The sequence below is a fragment of the Sinocyclocheilus rhinocerous genome, unplaced genomic scaffold (assembly GCF_001515625.1).
Source record: "Sinocyclocheilus rhinocerous isolate Xijiao unplaced genomic scaffold, SAMN03320098_v1.1 scaffold996, whole genome shotgun sequence".
NCBI classification, from domain to species: domain Eukaryota; kingdom Metazoa; phylum Chordata; class Actinopteri; order Cypriniformes; family Cyprinidae; genus Sinocyclocheilus; species Sinocyclocheilus rhinocerous.
In genome coordinates this window covers 378,715-399,653 of record NW_015660490.1, presented here as the reverse complement: position 1 = coordinate 399,653, position 20,939 = coordinate 378,715, and the positions used below count along the sequence as shown (strand labels likewise).

General features: G+C 38.6%; 1 protein-coding gene across 1 annotated transcript; it reads right to left on the bottom strand.

Annotated features, from left to right (window-relative positions):
* Window positions 1–710: 710 nt before the first annotated feature.
* On the bottom strand, window positions 711–19,694 carry LOC107724971 (reticulon-2-like). Its single transcript, XM_016534075.1, has 11 exons — window positions 19,587–19,694; window positions 18,098–18,151; window positions 17,642–17,904; window positions 16,930–17,155; window positions 12,945–13,130; window positions 7,929–8,136; window positions 6,722–6,860; window positions 2,590–2,659; window positions 2,305–2,351; window positions 1,499–1,557; window positions 711–1,297 (listed from the first exon to the last, which is right to left on the bottom strand). The coding sequence occupies exons 1-11, from the start codon at window positions 19,615–19,617 to the stop codon at window positions 1,222–1,224; spliced, it is 1,359 nt and encodes a 452-aa protein (XP_016389561.1). The 5' UTR covers window positions 19,618–19,694; the 3' UTR covers window positions 711–1,221.
* Window positions 19,695–20,939: the final 1,245 nt, after the last annotated feature.

The following is a 20,939-nucleotide window of genomic DNA, read 5'->3' as shown; positions in this document are numbered from 1 at the left end:
CACATATTTTGATGACTAACATATTAAAGCACATGTAAAAAGCTTGATTATAATTTTAACTGCATTGTTATTTGATATTACATGTAAGGTTAATATATTTTAAAAATGTGTAATTACAAATATATATCTTTTTTTAAAAAGAGAAACCACATTCAAGTATATCTGAATTTCTCATAGCTAAATCTGTGCCAGTACATTTGACAATACACATTACACTATACTTGAAGTATATTATTTTTGGTAATCAGTACTCTTTTTTAAAAGTATGCTACAGTGTATTACTTGTCACAAGAGTTCTGGTCCCTAGAATATGGCTTATATGTAAGTATAGCTCCTGTTTTACCCATATATCTCATGCACTATATTCCATGCCATCTGAAGCCATACAATATTTTTGTGTGCCAAAAGAACTAAATTTAAGCCATTAACTCCCTACTTTTAAAAGGCCATCTACTAGGGATGTTGTAGATGGCAAAAGACATTTGACTGATTCATTCTGCCACATGAGGTCAAAAGCCCAGCTGACCTCAGTGATAAGCCACGTGATGATTCTTCTGACGTGTTTTTGTACAAAGGTCAGCAGTCAAGTATGTGGTGCGGTCAAGTTTTGGGATAGGGTGGCAAGAGTGATTTGCTTCGATGGGAAATCAAACTTACACTGAAATGATACGAAGGAAACAAAACATTGGAAAAGAAAATAACATTGTGGTTTTAATAGCTCTTAGATACTTTAACTTTAAGCTGCCCACACATACACACACACACACACACCAACACAATGAGATATTTTGAGACTGTCAGAAGTAAAAACCCCATTTGGAAACTGGTCCTGCATTATGTTTCTGGCAGGCGAACTGCAGTCAGTCTGGATTCTAACTCCTTTTACTTCACTGAAGTCATCCATGTTTATTCAGATAACTCTCAAGGGGCCATTATTGTACGGGTGGCTCAAGTATCTTAGTGGTCTGTTTCATTCATACACTCATACTGACACTGAAATGTGGAAATGAAAATGTGTCTTTAACTTCTCAGAATTCCAAAGCCTTTGATTTTCATCCAAGATTGTTCTTTGCGTGGTCCTTCCTTAAATCCGTATCTCCTCCTATATAAGGCCCTGTATATTAGCCCCTCCCCCACTGCTCTGAGGGCCTCTGAGCACAAACTGCTATTTAAGACATTTTTGAGTGACAGTGTGTAGCTCCTCCTCCTCTGAGAGGTGTCTCAATGGGCTTTGGGTTTAGCGCCACCGGGAGTGGGGTCGGGGGGTGGTCCGCCACCCTGGGCCAGGCGATGAAGGCTGTTCAACAGACAAAAATACAATTAGAGTAAAGTATCATTTGTGCTCTGTCATAGATTTAGAGAACCAATGTTTATTGGTAAACGGAGATCAGAACTGTCTGATTAACTATTATGATCACAAATATCATGAGTCATATTTAAGCACTGAAATGAAAGGAAGATATAAATCACTGCCTGCAGTAGATGGCGCTATACTCACAAGTCCTTTATGTTGTCAAAATGGGCTTGCACTGCTACAAAGCAGCTGTCCACTTTGTCCTGAAAAAGAAGAGAGTTACATGAGCTGCAATATATGTGTTAATAGTATTACAACTATTTTTTGAGGTTGTAAATAAAACAAAGATTATTTGAGTATGTTTTACAAAAAACATATTTTCAGTCTTTATACTTCAGAATTTCAGTGTTTGTTTATAATTATTTGTGAAATTGATTAGCAATTTCGGAGTAAAATTTGTTTCAAAGTAATTTTTTTTTCAGTGTAGGGCTGTCGATTAAAAAATCAAATTAACTGATTTTTCAATATTTGCTCAGAAAATTCACTATAATAAATATTACAAATACTGTAGTGTCTTTAGAAATCAGTATATTGTTTTTTTTTTTCCATTTCCATATCATTGCACCTAAGCCATCACCAATTTATAAATGAATCACTGGACTGTCAGTTTAATGTGCTTATTCATTACAATTAATTTAAATAATAATGATATAAATTTATACATTTAATCAGGAAGACTTTCTCCTCTACAATTAAAATGACAAATTCAATTCAAAATTATGCTGTGGGAAGACACATTATCCCAGATTTAACGTCAGCAATGCCAAACACATGGTAACTAATCACACTGAGACATTGACATCTGTAACATTTGTAAACAATGTTTCTTATTATATCCAGTAATTAGGCTTATTTGAATATAAAATATGTCTAACTGAACTACACAGAGAAATACATAGAGAATATGGATGAGATGTCACTGTCATTAAAGCCCACAGAGATTGTGTTACCTGGTGCTTTGTGTAAAACAGAGGGACAGAGAAGACCGCAATCACACCTGAACAGCAAATAATGACAAGAGGAGAAAGAACTAGTTAAAAAAGCATTTAGCATTAACTGCTCGTAAAGCATCATATTATATGTAAATTCTTCATAGTAAATGTAATGTAACTGGACACAAAAATGTCTAAATATCTTTGAGGCCTATGCATATGTGTAGATTTGCAAGTTATACTGATGCAAGTTACACAGCATAACTAAAAGAAAAAAAAAAGTTGTAAAGTTGGACATCATACCGATGATGAGCAAGGTAAGGCCATTGCAGAGGTTTCCCACGAACGTGACCAGATACATCAGCAACAAGAACTGGGAATAACAACAAACATTTCATTACTCAAATCCTAAATGTTTGCGTATACAAACCAGTGTACAGAAAACACAAATCTGATGCCACAAGCCTCTCCAGCATGATGTTAAAACCCAACATTCACAGCAGGATGTAATTTCCTGAGATTGTTATCTAAAACAGTGCTTCTGGCCCATAGAGAACATGTTTCTGTTTATATCTCCTTAGTGTGGAGTTTCTAGTCACCAAGTCCAAAATTGGAAACTGCACTCAGGACAAGACCCTCTTGTATCCTCCAGTCTCATACTACATGAGACCACATGTGTCCCATGTCACATTCCACACAGGTCATAGTGTGACTCTGTGACACCCCGAAACTTGAGGACTATTAAGAGTTTCAGCTGAAGACTTTGCAGTGCTAAGCTGAATTTAGATGTGTTTGAAAGACAAAGTTTGGTCACTTTTAAATAACTACTCCTCCACTGTACTAAATCATCACTGTATTTATGACATTGTAATTGAAGACATAAAAACAACTTGTGAACTAGACTTATCAGGATTTCGCTCATATAGTGAAAATAAAAATGTATTTAAAAAATCTGAAAATCTCATTAACATCTCAGTTGTTTCTCCTAGACATAATTTCAGGACAACTCTTAGATAGTTTACAATGTTTCTTTTACTTTATATAAAAAAATAATATTATTTTTATAGTTTTTTTTATAAAGCATATAAAGAAGATCTAGACATGTGGAGCTAGGGAGGAGGAGGGTGAATTTTTCCTGCTTATTTTTTTCCGTCTGAGCAAAAGACCCTAGTAATCTCATTTGAGTCAGAAGAGATGTTAGCAATGTCTCAAACTGTGCTCAGATCAGCAAGATATCAAAGTCTGCAACCAAATGTCAGAAATCTAAACATGAACTCAAACATTTCTTCCAGCACTAAAATATAATAATTATGCCATCCACATTTATTGGTTGATTGATGTAGAAAATTAGTTTTAAAATGCTGCCATAAAATTTAGCATAAAAACACAATAGCAATTTTTTCTCTCAAAATGCAGAATATTATCACGGATTCTGTAATTACCATAATGTCTAGGACACACTTCAAAATACACCCCGAAACACTGTCAGAAGTATTTCATGTGGTAAGCCTTGAGTGTAATTGAGTGCGGCATTATTTGAAGTGCATAGCTGAGAGGCCTAAAATAATGAAAATCATTTTTGTCCTTTGTAGAGGACCTTTTTAATTGCCACAGTGGTTATGCAAACATCCTTAGATTTATGAATGTCATGGAAAGAGCAACAGGTTTATTATTTTGCAATTATCATTAGTATTTAATGTATAATTAGTCTTTTTTCATGTAAACAAACAAGCAAGAAGAAATTAGTTGGTTTATTCCTGTTGCGTAGACACTACACGTTAATAGGGTAAAACATAACCATGAAATATGAGAACTTGCTATGAAACATTTCAAGGGTGTTTCTCATTATAATGTGTTTCTTATGGTTTTCTCAAGATATTATATATAAAAAAAACCTTTTGCTGGGTCTCAGGAGGATGATGAACAAAAACAAAAGCCACATTCAAGTAGTGAATATGAGAGGAGACCAAAAAAGATGAAATGAGAATTTATTAAATATAAGCGGACTGAAAAAGAAGAAATGACAAGAACCTTTTATGACAGGCACTACAGAGCACAAAACTAGAAACAGAATGTGTGCTAGTAATGTGATATATTCTGAAAAAGAGATGTTCTTTCACAGAGAGAGAAAGAAAAATACTAAATTAAAGCTGCAGTCCGTGAGTTTTGCCTCTTTGTCGCCATCTCTGTTTGAAAACCTGCAATTGCAGCTGTGTGCAGAATTATCTTCCTTGCGTGGGTTGTGTGGCGGCATGGCTCCAGCGCGGATGAATCTAATGTTTTGAGGAGTATGTATGTCAGTCAGTCACGGTGTGGATATTGTATAGTGTGTATTAGCGTGTAGATTTCAATTTCTGCACAGTCTAATCTAATTGTCATACTCTTCGAATTTCATATTAAGAAATTCTTTTAACCCAAAAAGCTAATTACGCTCCTTTCGAACTGGTTGTCTTTAAAATACAAATCTTGTGTAATCCCAGGCAACCTCTAATCAGAAGCACATTTAAAACTGGAATATAATTTAATTTCATTCACGTGTTTCATAAACATATAATCCTTTCTGGATTACAATCCGCCATAAAATTGATACATTTAATTATTCTAGCTGCTGTGAGAAAATGCTATAAACGATCCGCCACCAGCAGGATCCTCACATGCGATAGCTTAGTAGCCATGACAACTTCTTAATATTTACAGAAGTGACGTAATGACGCAGCCGCATGCTCAAATTTCCCGCGAAAACCTACACGTACCACTCAAATTAGAAAATATTATTATAAACTGACCGTTGTGAATCGGGCTAAAGTAAGGCGATAGTTTTGAACACTGGCTGGTTATGTACTTGCTCAAATATCGATTTCGGATCATTTTTAACCAAAAAAGTTACGGACTGCAGCTTTAAACATTCTAAGAGAGCGATTCTTCTTCATCACTGTGGAAAATATTTCATTGATCTAGCAAACAGACTCAGGATATTAGTGTTAAGATGAATGAATTTTATACAGAATCGTCAGTTCCCAGGCCTCACCTTGAGTGAGTTGAACAGGTTGCCCACAAAGAAGAGGTTCCTCAGTGTGTCGACGGCAGAGCAGGACAGCACAATGGCCTTCTGCATGTAGTGCTGAGCCTCTTCCCCACTTAAACTGATGTCCAACTCTAGATATGACCTGCAACACATCGATGCATACAGAGACACAGCCTTACATACTGACATGTAATGTACATGTTTTTATTTTTATTTATTTTTTCCCATCAAGATGACTCATTTATCCAAAGTAGAGCCCATAACTGTTTCTATAACAGCTCTTTTGGCCCTATGAAAAACATCTTTTTACACTCTCACAAGTTTATTTAATCCATCTTCTAATAATGCGGACCTCCATGCATCACAGAAGAACACTGTCATCAGGTGGAAATGAACTTTTATTCATTTTTGGAATAAAATGTTAAACTCTGGTTTCTTGCTAAACTCTTTTTCTCTTTTTCTGACTAAACTCATAGCTAGCATTTTATGTATCCTAAATAGGCACAATTCAGATGTTCTACACATTTAGCAGAATCTGACAAAACTACATCTTGATCACAGGGGACATGCAATTAAAAAAATAATTCTCAAGCTCTTCAATGACCTTTGAAGAACTTCATTGGGGCAAAAATGTTGGTCACGATGGAAATGATGTTAAAGCTGCAGTCCGTAAATTTTGCCTCTTTGTCGCCATCTCTGTTTGAAAACCTGCAATTGCAGCTGTGTGCGGAATTATCTAGCTTGCGTGGGTTGTGCTCCGGCTCGGCTCCAGCGCCGATGAATCTAATGTTTTGAGGAGTATGTATGTCAGTCAGTCACGGTGTGGATATTGTACTTCGCACTCACAGATTCTAGCCTACATCTTGGAATATATGACCCAAATAAGAATTTTCACCGGATATTGTCATCTGAACAAGTAAGTAACAAGTCTGCCACGTTTGTTCTGACCAACTGAGGAAAAAAGAATTACATTAAATTGCGTTACCAATGGTGATTTAATCTAAATACTAGCTCATATCACATCAAACCGTGCAAATTATTATTATTGTTATACTTTATTCTCAAATTGTTAATGTTAACAACATCAGCATTGCGTGACTATGAGTGTAGTGTGTGTAAGTGAGTAGATTTCAATTTCTCTACAGTCTAATCTCTAATTGAAACTGACCGTTGTGAATCGGGCTAAAGTAAGGCGATAGTTTTGAACACTGGCTGGTTATGTACTTGCTCAAATATCGATTTCGGATCATTTTTAACCAAAAAAGTTACGGACTGCAGCTTTAAACATTCTAAGAGAGCGATTCTTCTTCATCACTGTGGAAAATATTTCATTGATCTAGCAAACAGACTCAGGATATTAGTGTTAAGATGAATGAATTTTATACAGAATCGTCAGTTCCCAGGCCTCACCTTGAGTGAGTTGAACAGGTTGCCCACAAAGAAGAGGTTCCTCAGTGTGTCGACGGCAGAGCAGGACAGCACAATGGCCTTCTGCATGTAGTGCTGAGCCTCTTCCCCACTTAAACTGATGTCCAACTCTAGATATGACCTGCAACACATCGATGCATACAGAGACACAGCCTTACATACTGACATGTAATGTACATGTTTTTATTTTTATTTATTTTTTCCCATCAAGATGACTCATTTATCCAAAGTAGAGCCCATAACTGTTTCTATAACAGCTCTTTTGGCCCTATGAAAAACATCTTTTTACACTCTCACAAGTTTATTTAATCCATCTTCTAATAATGCGGACCTCCATGCATCACAGAAGAACACTGTCATCAGGTGGAAATGAACTTTTATTCATTTTTGGAATAAAATGTTAAACTCTGGTTTCTTGCTAAACTCTTTTTCTCTTTTTCTGACTAAACTCATAGCTAGCATTTTATGTATCCTAAATAGGCACAATTCAGATGTTCTACACATTTAGCAGAATCTGACAAAACTACATCTTGATCACAGGGGACATGCAATTAAAAAAATAATTCTCAAGCTCTTCAATGACCTTTGAAGAACTTCATTGGGGCAAAAATGTTGGTCACGATGGAAATGATGCAACTGGGGTACATTTGTTACTGTAAGTGTGTAAAAATGATTAAGAATCAATCGTACACTGCAAGCACAAGTAAATGTAAATCAGTATACTTTATTAAGTATAGAATAATCTTACCATTGTACAGCCAAAATATTAGCATTAAACTATTTTTATAAGCACCTTGTAGTGTCATGACGTTTAAACACACGGCTTGTAATGTGAAATTAATTTAAAAAGCTGTCAACCCTGTTAATTTTCTGAAGACATAGTTTATATATAGTTTAAAAGGTATATTAATATATATTCTTTTAGCTTAATGGCACAATACAATTTACTATCACTTATAGACAGTCTTTGTATGATATAATGTTTACAATTATTAAGAAATTTGCTTTAAAAATCTTGACATAATGGAAAGGGCACTTGTTGTGTAGAAGACCACCACATATTGTGTTACAACCAAATGCTCTGCTCAGGGCTCGTTATGGTCTGTTTGTACTAAGGTGAGGATATGTTAAGAAAATATCTCGAACCATTAAAAACTGAAGAAGAGTGGAGAAGAGGTCAAAGACTCACTGGAAAGGGTGAAATCCATCTCCCAGCTGGAGCACATGCAGCAGTTTGTAATAGAATCTGACTGAGATGGTGAAGCACATGATGGCCAGGGAGAGCGTGGACACCACAGTGATGATGCTCAGCTGAAACAGGGACAGCAGCCCCACCACCAGCCCTGTGAGCACCATCCCTGTCCGCTCCATATCCTTCCAGTAGATCAGGTCCATTACTGCATGGATCGAGAAAAAGAAAAATGGTCTTGGGTTTAAAACTACAGATGGTTTCCTACAAACACATATTAAATGGTAGAGGCTTGTGGGTGGTTTCCAGGGTGTTGCTTTGTGGTTGCTTAAATATTTAGAGTCTCTGACATCATTTTACTCCTTCAATGTTCTCAAAATACTACAATATACTACTACAATGTCACTTAGAAACATAGTAGCATATTTCTCCTCAACAAGCCACTTGATTTAAGATGTTATTCATATCTATATCACAAACGTGTGGGATTCATAGCAAAGTTTAATATTTAGGATTGTGGTTTTGAGATGATGATTTGCTCCAGCAGGACATGTTCTTGGATCAACGTCCTTGTTGGACATGAAACAACATTCAGTTCAACCAATCAGATCTTAAGGTTAGAATTAACTCTGAGGTTACTGTATGTCTTGAACAACATCCTTATCAATCTATATCATTAAGGTTAAGGATAAGGTACAGTAGGGCAATGAGCGGTTGATAGAAACCAAAGGATAATGTCCCAGAAACATGTCTTAGATTAACAAATTATTTGAGACATTTGTTGCAGAACTATTTTTCCCATTCAGTTTTAAAACGTCCCTTTTGTTAAAGAGTACATACATTACATATGAGGTGAATCACAGCATTACAAACTTTGATTTGAAGCAAAAACACATTGGAAATCTCACAAAAAGGTGTAACAATGGAAAGAACTACAATACAATGAATCATTGCAAATGACATAAAATAAAAATGGATAAATATAAAAATATTGATCTGAAGATGTTTAAATATGTATATGGAAAAAATATATTTTAGGTTTATTGCAAAATATACATACATAGGCTACACAAATATTTCAGTAGTTTGAGAGTATAGGGAAATGACTCTATCATGTCATTCACAGTGCTTCATGGAAGTGGACGGCCACTGACGTGTTCATTTGGCATGATTTGCTTGATTCAGTTCTCTGATTGGTGGAGATTTTATCTGCAGAATTATGGGCAAGGTTGTTCCCTTTCAAGGGAACTTCGAACTGTGTCCTCTAGGGGTCAGGGTGAAGAGCACGCACGCGATGTCCTCGAGGGGGCAATCTGCGTGAACTGCGAGTGTTTTTCAATGATAAAGCTCCGCTCTCGTTTGTTTGGCTCAGTACTTCCGGGTATCTGTGAACAGATGCTTGGGAAGCTCTTAAATCCATGCTATGGTAAGTGCACACGCTAAGCTTTGTGCACTTTCTAAAATCCACATAGTGGTAAGTGTGCATGTTATACTTTGCACACTTTTCTGAAATCCTGTATGGTAGTGTTGCTTTTGTCAACGAAAATTATGACTAAATATCGTCGTCAACGAACCTTTATCACGTGACGAAAACGAGACAAGACGCAATGTAAATGCTGGTCATGTGACGATGACTATAATTAAATGTATAATGCAATATTGTTGACGAATGAAGAAGTGGATGATGTGTTCTCCCGGCGCCTATTATAATATTGTCGCACCGGTAGTGACATCATAGCTGTCGCCGGCCAACGTGTTGTTGGTGTTTTTTCAATGTATGCTTCAGACACGGGTTACGACGAGGCATTCCCCATAGAGACCCCTAGAGGACGCAGTGTCTTGTTCCCTACTCAGGGAACCATGGTTACATACGTAACTTGAGACGTTTTTCACCAAGAATTCCACCGTTAAACACGATTATTTAAAAACAAATGTGTTGAAATAATGCAGGTTAATGGCTTCAATGGATGCATATACCATCAATTAAAAACCTTGTAGCTCACCGTAGTTCTGTCTTTGAGGGTTTAGAAGCTATCATTAAAAATGTTGATTAAACATCAACTCCCCTATGGGGAAAATGAATGAAATGTTTACTTTTTGAACAAGATTGTAGAGATTGTCTATAAGAGATCTGAAACAAACGGATGGAGACAAACCTTTGAATAGAATCCTAAATCTTAAAGTATAAAGTTCACAGAAATATAAATAGCGGTTGATGATAACTTAATAAACAAAAAATAATGAATGAACAGATGTAAGGCAGCAGATGAGGTGAAATGGTAGTGAGTTAAGCAGCTGCTTATAGGCTATGTTCTTGCATAACGATTGGCAAGATTAGATTAACTAGCTCCTCCCAAACCTTTGTTTAGAACTCTATTTTTTAACAAATGCCGAAATGGAATGCTTTGTAAGCACTGTAAGAATCAATGTAGATAAATGTAAATCAAAACTTCTAAGAAAGGACAGAAACGTTGAGGCTACAGTAAATGAGTCAGAGGGTAGGTTTAAGTTATCAATGACAGGGAGACGAAACGGCAAGGAGTCTTTTGGGCTGACCTCGGCTATTTTTAGTCGGTGTAAGAAGGATGAGAAACTAAGAATTTAAAGTGGTCTCTTTAAAGCACCTGCTGACAGCACTCAACCTGTATCCCATTGCCTATCGATAGTCTCGGGGCTTCAAGAACTGCACATAACGTACTCTCCTAGACTCTCAGTAATGAGAACAGCTATACTTCTCAATCACAAGCACTCATCAATGTTATAAAGCCAGTTTTATTCACTAGGAAAACATTATGTACTCTGTCTAAAGGGACTCAAGCAAAGCAATAGCTTACAGGCTAATACTGTGGCTAATCCATTCAGAATTACCTCAGCGCTAATGCCATTCATGTCTGTTGTGCAACTCTGAATGGTGGACCCAGCAGCAGGTGGATGGACTATTTATAACCTAAACGTAATAACAAGCTTCTAGCTTTAGACAAAACTGTCTATTGTTATGCCAGGTGGCCCAGCTGACTTATTTGACGCAGTTAGCTTTAGCAAGCTTACTCAGCTCAGGCAATATAAACAAACGCAAAGCTAATGACATTTTAAACTAGTTTCTTAAAGAAACAAATTGTGTACTTTCAGATTGAATGAAAGTTACTGACTTTCACATTTTTTATAATGTTAGCAACAAAAGCATGTTTATTTGTTGAATAATATACAGTCAGCTGGTCATTATAACTAAATCACAGCCCAGACAAAGTGATTAGTATCATCCTGAAGGGTTTTATTTTGTGGTAATGACTGACTACATTATCCCACTTATTACACCGCTACCAAATAAATAAATAAACAAACGGATATAAAATATTGATATGAGATACATGAAGATACATATGAAAGTAGCACAGTTATGTAGATCTATAATATAATATTTGACTAGTGAATTCTGCAATTAACCAATCAAGTATTTCAGAGAGCTAGGCAATTAAATATATAGTAAATAAAAACTGAGATTAACACCTAGACATGTAGCCTACTATGAAGTTGTTTTCATTCATTCTCCATCTCCTACACAAACACACATTGCCTCTGTAACGTAGTTTGTAGATCGGGAAGAAGGAGGCGGGAACCCACTCCTCCCTTTTATCCTTCCGTGAGACTCGAGACCGGTGAGTGGTGCAGGTGTCGCTCATTATCAATTACTCCACCGGCCTCACTCCGTTCCCACGGCTCTCGGCCCCGCCCCACTCGTCACAGCCTCATATTATGAGATACCACACATATCTCTTACTTACATAATCAAAAATAATAAAAACAGTAGACTCCACTCAAATGACAGCATAAACTCTCAACTCTTTGCTATGTGGTTCAGACAGGAATAAAAGTTGACCTAACCCATGTCTCTAAATTCTCTCAGCTCACATGATCCTCTATGGAGACAATCATACTCTGAAAGCCCCAGTTTGTGTGTATTTCCTGCTCCCTCACCTTTACTGGTCATTTTGGAGTCTTCGTGGGCCGATCCCTCTCTCGCCTGTGTCTATGTCCCTGATCTTCTCTGAAAACCCCTCAAGCTGTTTTTGGCTGGATCTGCTCTGTCAGCAGCCCCCCGGTCCAACAACCCAAAAATAAATCTGCACAATTGTGCCCGCCCCATTAAAGAAGACAGAGGCAGTTAGACTGACAAATACACTCACTCACAAATACACTGTACATACTTTACATGTGATCAGTTCTGACAAATTAGTGATGATGAAGTGTTTTTATGTCTTACAGTTTGTTTTTACCTTATTTATATTTAAACATTAAAATGCAGCAACACAAACATATGCGTTAAGAAGTTTTTAGCATTATTTCTTTTATTTTCTTCTTTAAGACCTATTTACTAGTAAATTGTTTTATTATTATTATTATTATTATTATTATTATTTTCCATGGTGAATGATGTATTTTAGGCTGTTTTCCCTACAATATTTCAGACTATATCTGTTGTTCTGCATGATGACAATTTATGTACTGATAACATGAATTCTCTCAGTAATGTACGTTTTGGACACAGATGTCTCTTTACAGTGAATATTCTTCAGTGCACCAAATCACATGAGAATCCATTTTGCCACCACCCTTCTAACCTCCACGCTGGAAGCACATGGCAACTGTAATTGCTCTGACCTGTTCAGCACACACAGGCAGCATGACTCTGCTTTTACTGCTCTGTGTGGAATAATGAAGACAGACTGGCCAGGAATCTACTCAGTGGCATCAGCCCATTATGTTTCAGGTCCTGGAGTGTGTTACCATGGCGATGGAAACTGTATTCTCCAGTAAAACATGAGCATTTGTGTTAACATGTGGGAGGCCTGTGCTTCTCGTGAACAAGAGAAACCATATCCCTAGGATCTGTTTTACATATTGACTAATGAAGTGCTGACAGAAAACTACCAGTGTTCAATCAATATGACAATTCTAGCAGTCTTGGAGAAAAAGGGAGCAGATAATTGATAATAAAGATGGGAAGCGATGTCTAACCTGCTATCTGGATGCGAACTGTTGGCCCCACAGATAAGTTGAGTGTGGAGTACCACTGCTTACAGAGCTGTTCTTCCTGAGTGATTCGTCCAATGGCGGGAGGTGTTGTATGTGATGGCTCCACCATCTGCGGGGTGGTGATGGTTTCCATAGCAACAGAAGGGTCTGACCCATGAAGCTGTGGTACTGCCGACATAATTCACAATTAATCATCATGACATTATCTATATGACACTGATTCTAAGCTAAAGATGAATGAATGTTTTTGTCTATATATTTGCTTATACCATAGTGAATAATTTGTGAAAAAAATTCATTTATAATTATTTTATTTTACATAATAATTATTATTATTATTTTTAACAAATTTTTCACAATGTTATAAACAAACAAAAAAATTGATTAAAGTCAAAACAAAATCACATTTTATATCTACACTCATAATATAAATTGTCATTTTTTTAATTATGCAAAAAAACTTTAATTAATAAATAACTTTTTTATTTTTATTATAAAATAAATAATTCTAAATTAAATTAAATTAAATTAAAAAAGTATTAAAAAGTAAAATACTTATATACATATACTTTATAAATATGGAATTATTTCATTATTTAAAAAAATATATATATAATTGTATTACTAATTATTTATTTATTAAAACAAAAAAGTACATTTAAAATGTGTAATTTGTTTACATTTAAAATTGTAATTTACAAATTACAATTGAAATTGTGTGTGTATATGTGTATATACACAAACATATAGTACATAAGAGTAAAAATAAAATACTTTCATATCTTTTTTTATTTAATTTTGAATTATTTTATTTTAAAATGCAAATAAAATTGTATTGAGAGAGAGATTAATAATCAATATTTCAAAAAACAAAGTCTGCTTTTGATATTCTGATGAGTGAGTGCTATTTGCCCAAGCAAAATGTCTCGGGTTACGCATGTAACCATGGATCCCCAAGAGGGAACGAGACACTGCTTCCTCTAGCGGACACGTAGCTTGTGACGTCACAGGCGGGTGCCTGCCAAACATGTCACCAACTTGGTTGTCTGAAGGAGACATGAAAACAGGCAAGCCCTAGGCATGGCGATGAGAGGTAGCTTTACAATGCGTAACCCGAGACGTTCCCCTTCTAGGAAACTCGCACTGGGTCCTCTAGCAGACACTATGAGGAACGGAATGCCCACTCAGCCATGCCACGGTGCAGCACCAAGAGAAGTGACAGACATACACCGAACCTTCCCTAAGAAAGAGGGCAAGCTACTGACGCCTGGGGCCACTAACATAACTCAGAAAAATGGGGAACCGAGCCAATAGGAGGAACATCCCAATAACCTAGCTAAGAACATAGCTATCCTCAGAAGGCTACAGTACAATGAGCCAAAGCAGCATGCAGGGCACAGGGGGACCGCCCACTTAAAAAATCCGTAGAAAGAGGGGGCAGCCCACCCCTACTACCTGACTAAGCTTAAGCGATAAAGGAAGTAGACCATCTATTAAAAACCCCAAGGGGAGATGGCTAGAAGAGGCTCAGGGGGCTGCCTACTTGAAAAACCCTGATAAGGGGGTAGCCCGACCACAGAGTACTTGAAAAAGCCAACATCACAAGGGAGAGACCGGACCTTTAGTCAATGGTTCGCCAACAAGCGAAACACATAAGAACAACATTAGTCCAACCTCAGGGCCCGATGTAAGCAGCGTCTCGTGACAGCGCACGCCTGCCTCTGCGCCCAACTCTTAGAGAGAGGAGGGGCGCAAGTAGCCACGCTACTTTTCTGATCCTGCCTATGATCCTCAGATTGAGACGGACCAGCCCCCTCAGATGTTTTAGAGGAAGATGTGGGACGGCGGGGAATGAACTTCCTGCAAGGCAGCGGACCGTGCCTTCGCCTCCCTGAACTTCTCGACCACCGCCTCAGCGAAGGTGCCAAAAAGCCTGGAAGGCGACAGCAGAGCATCAAGATGAAAGGCTTTCACCTCTCTCCCGATATCCACGAGATTTCACCACAAATGCACCTCTATAACAACCATTGCTTTTGTGGCGCAAAGAGTCAAGTCTGTGGTGCGGCGCAGTTCCTCGACTGCCCCAGGGGACAATCCCTGCCCTAATCTAGGTCTCTGAGCAAGTCAGTTTGGTAAGCCTGTTACACAACCATTGTATGCAAGGCTCCTCCAGCATGACCTGCCACTATATACACCCTGCCATCCAGATGCGCCCTGAAGAGGTCTGGATGGCAGAGCAGGAGTCTTTAAAGAAGATGACTCACTATGCGAGAGAATGCTCGCGAGCGTCCATAGGGGGCATCTTCGCGTATCCGCGCTCAGCCACACCCTCAACATCAGCGTAATCTGCATACTGAAAAAGATGCAGCTGAGCTGAATATGGCTTTTCCCCTTGATCTCACTAACTCTGTGTGGAGGTCAGGAAGAAAGGGGAGACTCCTTGGTGAGGGGAGTTCATGACCAGCCAGAAAGCGCTCGTCTAATCTGCCACGGGCGGGCTTCTGCTTTTCGCCTGACCAGACTAAACCAAGCCTTGTAGTAGCGCGCGCCATTACATCCAACATTCCCTGTATGTGGACCTGGAGCTAGGTTGGGGAGATTTAGTGCCCATACTCTCATCTCCATCGCCAACCACTTTCACCAGATGAGCCCAATGCAGCGCTATCCGTGGGATCAGATGACCCAAAAGAAAGAGTATCTGGATCCCGTCGAGCGCCTTGAGAGCCGGACATGCTTGTGTGAATCCTGACTACTTTCCCTCAGGAGAGAACAGAAAGATAGAAAATCCTGAAAGGGAAAGCAATTCCCGTCCTTCCATGCCCCGCCTACAATCCTCGTGATCGGTCTGCCTAGCTGCCTCGGCAGCTGTGGTACCCGAACCACGTGTAGTAGGCACTCAATTCTCATTCCTCAAAAGAGAATCAAGCATACAAGGCATTTCTCAGTGCAATCACATCACACAGCATGCATATAGCTTCCCTGAGAGTCAAACACGCTCTGCTCAAACACTAGATTCCCTCAAGTATCAGGCAAGAACAGAAACTGCCGCAAACGCATTGCATTGAATCTGTTCGTCTCAACTCATGCAAACGCTGTCTACAATCTTGAGTTAAAGGCAAAGCTTTACCTCTGCTCTCAGTAGCCCCGCAAATGCATCACCATGAGCACATCTCGCTGTCTCGTGAATCAAACGCACATTCAGGCTTATCCACGCCCTTCTCAAACCTCTCTGCAGTGAACCTCACGATCTGAGTCTACGCTGTGCCTTGGCAGCAGCGGGACCCGAACCGCGAGACACAGGCGGTTGTCCCTTATCCCTCGAGAAGAGGGACAAATGTGAACAGAGCTTTATCATTGGAAACTTGTCACAATGAGCGCATTCAGAGCCCTCGAGCACCAAACGTGCTTGCTCCTCACCAAGACACATAACGCATAGATCGTGTGTCCTCGGGTGTCAAACAAACGGCTCCTGAAGACAACAAAAGTTGGTGACGTGTTCGTCGGGTGCCCTCTTATTCTTCCGGGCATCCACCTGTGAAATCACAGACGACGTGGGCCAATAGTATTGGCGTTGTTTCACACATGCTTCAGACACCGGTCCTGCTGGTGGCAGTCCCTATAGTGTCCGCTAGAGGACGCAACACAAGCTTCCTAGAAGGGGAACTAGCCACCATCATTCTTGAGTGTTATTAGAAGTTGCTAGAGAATTGCTACAGTATGTGATTGTTAAGGTGTTTTATGGGGGTTTTAGTGTGCTGCTATGCATTTCCTATGGGTTTTCTGGGTGGTTTCTTACTGGCCAAAGACACAATATCCAACCCTCAAGTCTCAATGATTTTCTGGCTATTAGATATGGATCAGGTCCCTTTAATGCAAGTCAGTGTCTGCTTTGAACAAAGCTATTGTAAAATACATCATGCACATATGCAAACACACACGTTTGTTAACATTTTGTATACATTAGCACCTGCTATTTGCTCATCTTGATGACTGCATGTTAAGTTGTGTGTTTGGATGCCTGAGATCTCCTCCGGTGCTTCCCATGTCCCTGTGTCTTTATCCTGAAACTCCTCCACCCTGTGAGTCTGCGGCTCTAGGGTCCACAGCGGGCTCTCCTCCTCCGCGTCTCCCTCCCCTTCTACAGTCAAGAAGGCATGAGGGTCCCACTCCACAGCAGGGGAGTCCAGAGGTACCTGGGTCTCCAGAGTATCCGTGCGGTGCAGTGAACATATATATATATATATATATATATATATATATATATATATTTCATTATCTGGATAGACAGCAAGAACACGGCACAAATTTTGTAGTAATTTTAGGTAAAATGTGGAAATTGTACAGTGACGTTTTATGTCGTCATGATGAACTGTTAAATACATAAACATATACAAGTGAAAAATGTAAGTTGAAGAATAAAAAAAATGACTACAGTATGCCCATTATTTCCTGATTTCTGTCCACACCATGTCCTCTACTGTGGTATTGACTGTTTCAGATAAAGCTGCCCTTAAATGCCACATAAAAACAAAACAAACTGTATTGTTGGTCATACAGACCTTTCCTTTAAGTGTGCAGTTCCTGCTGAGAATAAACTGCAAAGCAGACCATAGCTTATGCAGCTCATGTCTCTTTGAATATTATGGGTCCCACTCCACAGCAGGGGAGTCCAGAGGTACCTGGGTCTCCAGAGTATCCGTGCGGTGCAGTGAACCGCGGCTGCCCCTCCCGCCGGTCCTGCGGCGCCCCGAGTCTCTCCGCGATGAGCCGTCACTCTCGGAGAAGGCAATGTAGGAGAAGGTGAGCTCAAAGGAGTTCTGACGTGGCGTGCCCCATACGGAAGAGCTGCTGAGACATGCGTCATCATCCTCCAGGCCTTCATCGTCGTCAGACCATTCCCTGGCTGTCTGCAGTTCTGGGAAGTCAGACTCCTCATTTCCACCTGAGCAAATATGGTGTATGTTTAGGGCTATGTGATAGCCTTATGGGGCTATAATAGATGTTGATATCAGGAAAAAATGCAAAGATAACTGAAGGACTATTTGAATATGTGTATATGATAACTGACTCATATATTGTGTATATGTGTACTCATATATTTGAATATGTGTATATACTGTATATGAAAATATTACCATCTGAGCAGGGAGGAGTGGAGTCAGGTGTTGAGCTCACTGTTCCAAAATCCTCTGAAATGACAGAGCAATAAATGAAGCTCAATTTAAGGGAATCACTTGAAATTTTGTTGTCTTAGAGTTATATATATACATACTGTATATATATATATTTCATTATCTGGATAGACAGCAAGAACACGGCACAAATTTTGTAGTAATTTTAGGTAAAATGTGGAAATTGTACAGTGACGTTTTATGTCGTCATGATGAACTGTTAAATACATAAACATATACAAGTGAAAAATGTAAGTTGAAGAATAAAAAAAATGACTACAGTATGCCCATTATTTCCTGATTTCTGTCCACACCATGTCCTCTACTGTGGTATTGACTGTTTCAGATAAAGCTGCCCTTAAATGCCACATAAAAACAAAACAAACTGTATTGTTGGTCATACAGACCTTTCCTTTAAGTGTGCAGTTCCTGCTGAGAATAAACTGCAAAGCAGACCATAGCTTATGCAGCTCATGTCTATTTGAATATTATGGGCATCCATAAAAGAGACCTGTGATAAAAGCCTCTGAGCCTCCATTTTTGCTCAATGGGATGAGTGAAACAAGCTGAGGAACAAAGCTTTATTCAGATCTTTAAGCCAGAGGTTTCCTTTTCCTTTTTAGTGCCTTATTATATTATATTTACATACTTGCATATACACTCTTAAAAATAAAGATTCCAAAAGGGGGTTTCGTAGCGATACAATAGAACTTTTCAAAATTGATTGAGGGCTGTGGGCCAAAGGTAAATGTTGCATTTTATCCAACTATATTTAAAAAAAAAATAATGGAACAAAAAAAAATGTTTACATGATTTTTTCACTTATAAAAACATACAAAAAAATGTTAAACAAATTTAAATCGGTAATTTTAATATGCTATACTTCAATGCCATTTTTTTTTTTTTCGTTTTTCCCCTCTTCTTGTGATATAGCATGGTGGGCCAAATCAAAGGTCATCACAGGCCCTCGTTTGATCATCTGTGTAATTTTGGGTTCCCAAAGAACCTTTCAGTGAACAGTTTTTAAAAGAACCATTTTTAACAACAAAAAATACACAGTTTTTCTGCGTAAACGAATATAATTTGCTGTAATCAGCAGTACTCAATGTTTACACTCACATTCTGTAGGATAAATTAGACAAAAACAAACCAATTGTAGCAATTGTTACACCAAATCATGCCAGATTATTACTAATGACAACCATTTTTCTTTTTTTTTTTACATTGTTTTCCCCTCAAATACATTTGTAAACAGCACAAGTCTCATACAGATGCTGCATTATAGGAACAGAGCTAGTACACACTGCAACATCAGCAGAATCCAGCAAAACAGACGGGTGAACGAGTGCTGGAGTCAACAAGCAACCGAGATGATGCATCAGACACAAAACAAAAGAATACAAACACGTCAGCGGCATACAGAGAGAAATATAGAGACAAAAGAAGGACTCACTGCAGTGGGAGAACCCTAAAACCTGACCCATGCTCCATCAAGGCACCGCTGGGCCCATCCAGTCTGGAGTCCCCCCTCTCCTCCGTGCTGTGGCACTCCTCTGCTAAATCGCTCCCTCTCTTTTCAGCTCTCTCACGCTCTGTGCTCCTCATGCACCCCTCCCTCCCTCTCTCCTTTAATGCACTGCTGTTTCTCTTTCTCTCCCCCTCCCGTCTCTCCATCATGCGGCCCCTCCCAGGTTCACTCGCTCTCTCATTCTCTGCTGCAGCCAATAGACTCAGAATGCCACTGTGTGTGTGTGTGTGGCTCATCTCTGCCATCTCAGATCAACATCCTCTTTATGTCAGTCTGATTGAAGTTGATGTTACACCATGATGTTACACCATTAAAATAACCCATGAAGTATTTTTAATTTTAATTACCACCTTTTAAGATACATTACTCAGAGATTTTTTCAACAAATGAAACTTTAATACATTTTACATAGTTATTTAAATAATTATTTAAATAATTTTAAATAAATAATTTTATTTTGGATATTTTAATTAAAATAATTTTAAAACATTTATCTACACAAAATCAGCTACTATTAGTAATAAATAAACACCCTTTGCACACCTCAATGGTTGCAGGTTGGCACAATCAGGGATGGGCAGTATTTATGATACATGTATTTCAAATACGTATTTCAAATACAAAATAGTATTTTGTAATTTGTATTTGATAGGGTTGATGAAAATGGCTTCGTATTTTGTATCAAAATACTTTAGTGTTTTGTATTTTTGTAGTTTTAAAATACTGTAAAATACTTTGTAAGAAGTCTACATGATGACATCATAAAAATGCGGCTGTACAACATTACATTTTAATGCCACGATATTGGTGTAATGGTCTAAACTCGCGTGGAGCAGCAGCATTTACTGTGAGCCGCTCTGAGACACGGATATGACCGCGTGTGAAAGAGCATAGCAGAGCTGCACACGGCAGCGTGTGTGTATTGTAAAACCTGTTTCACACCGCACCGCACATCGGCGTGAATGTTAACGAAAGACGCCTGATACACCGCACGCTGCAGCACAGCAGCAGAGAACATTTTTTTCCCGGTATGCATGTTAACGAATGAGTAATTTTACACCGGACGCTGCAGCAGCTCGGCAGCGGTTTTGGCATAGAGTCTATTTTTTGCTGCGCTGCTCAGCAGCTCGAGCTTAAAGCGCCAGTACAAGGTTGAAGGACAATTTGACAAAAAAATTGAGTTGACACAAAAAAGTATATATTGCACAGAATAAGCATATACTCGTAAAATCCTTTAGGAGATCTCAATTGCAGTCAGTTTCGTTCCTTTGCGAGATC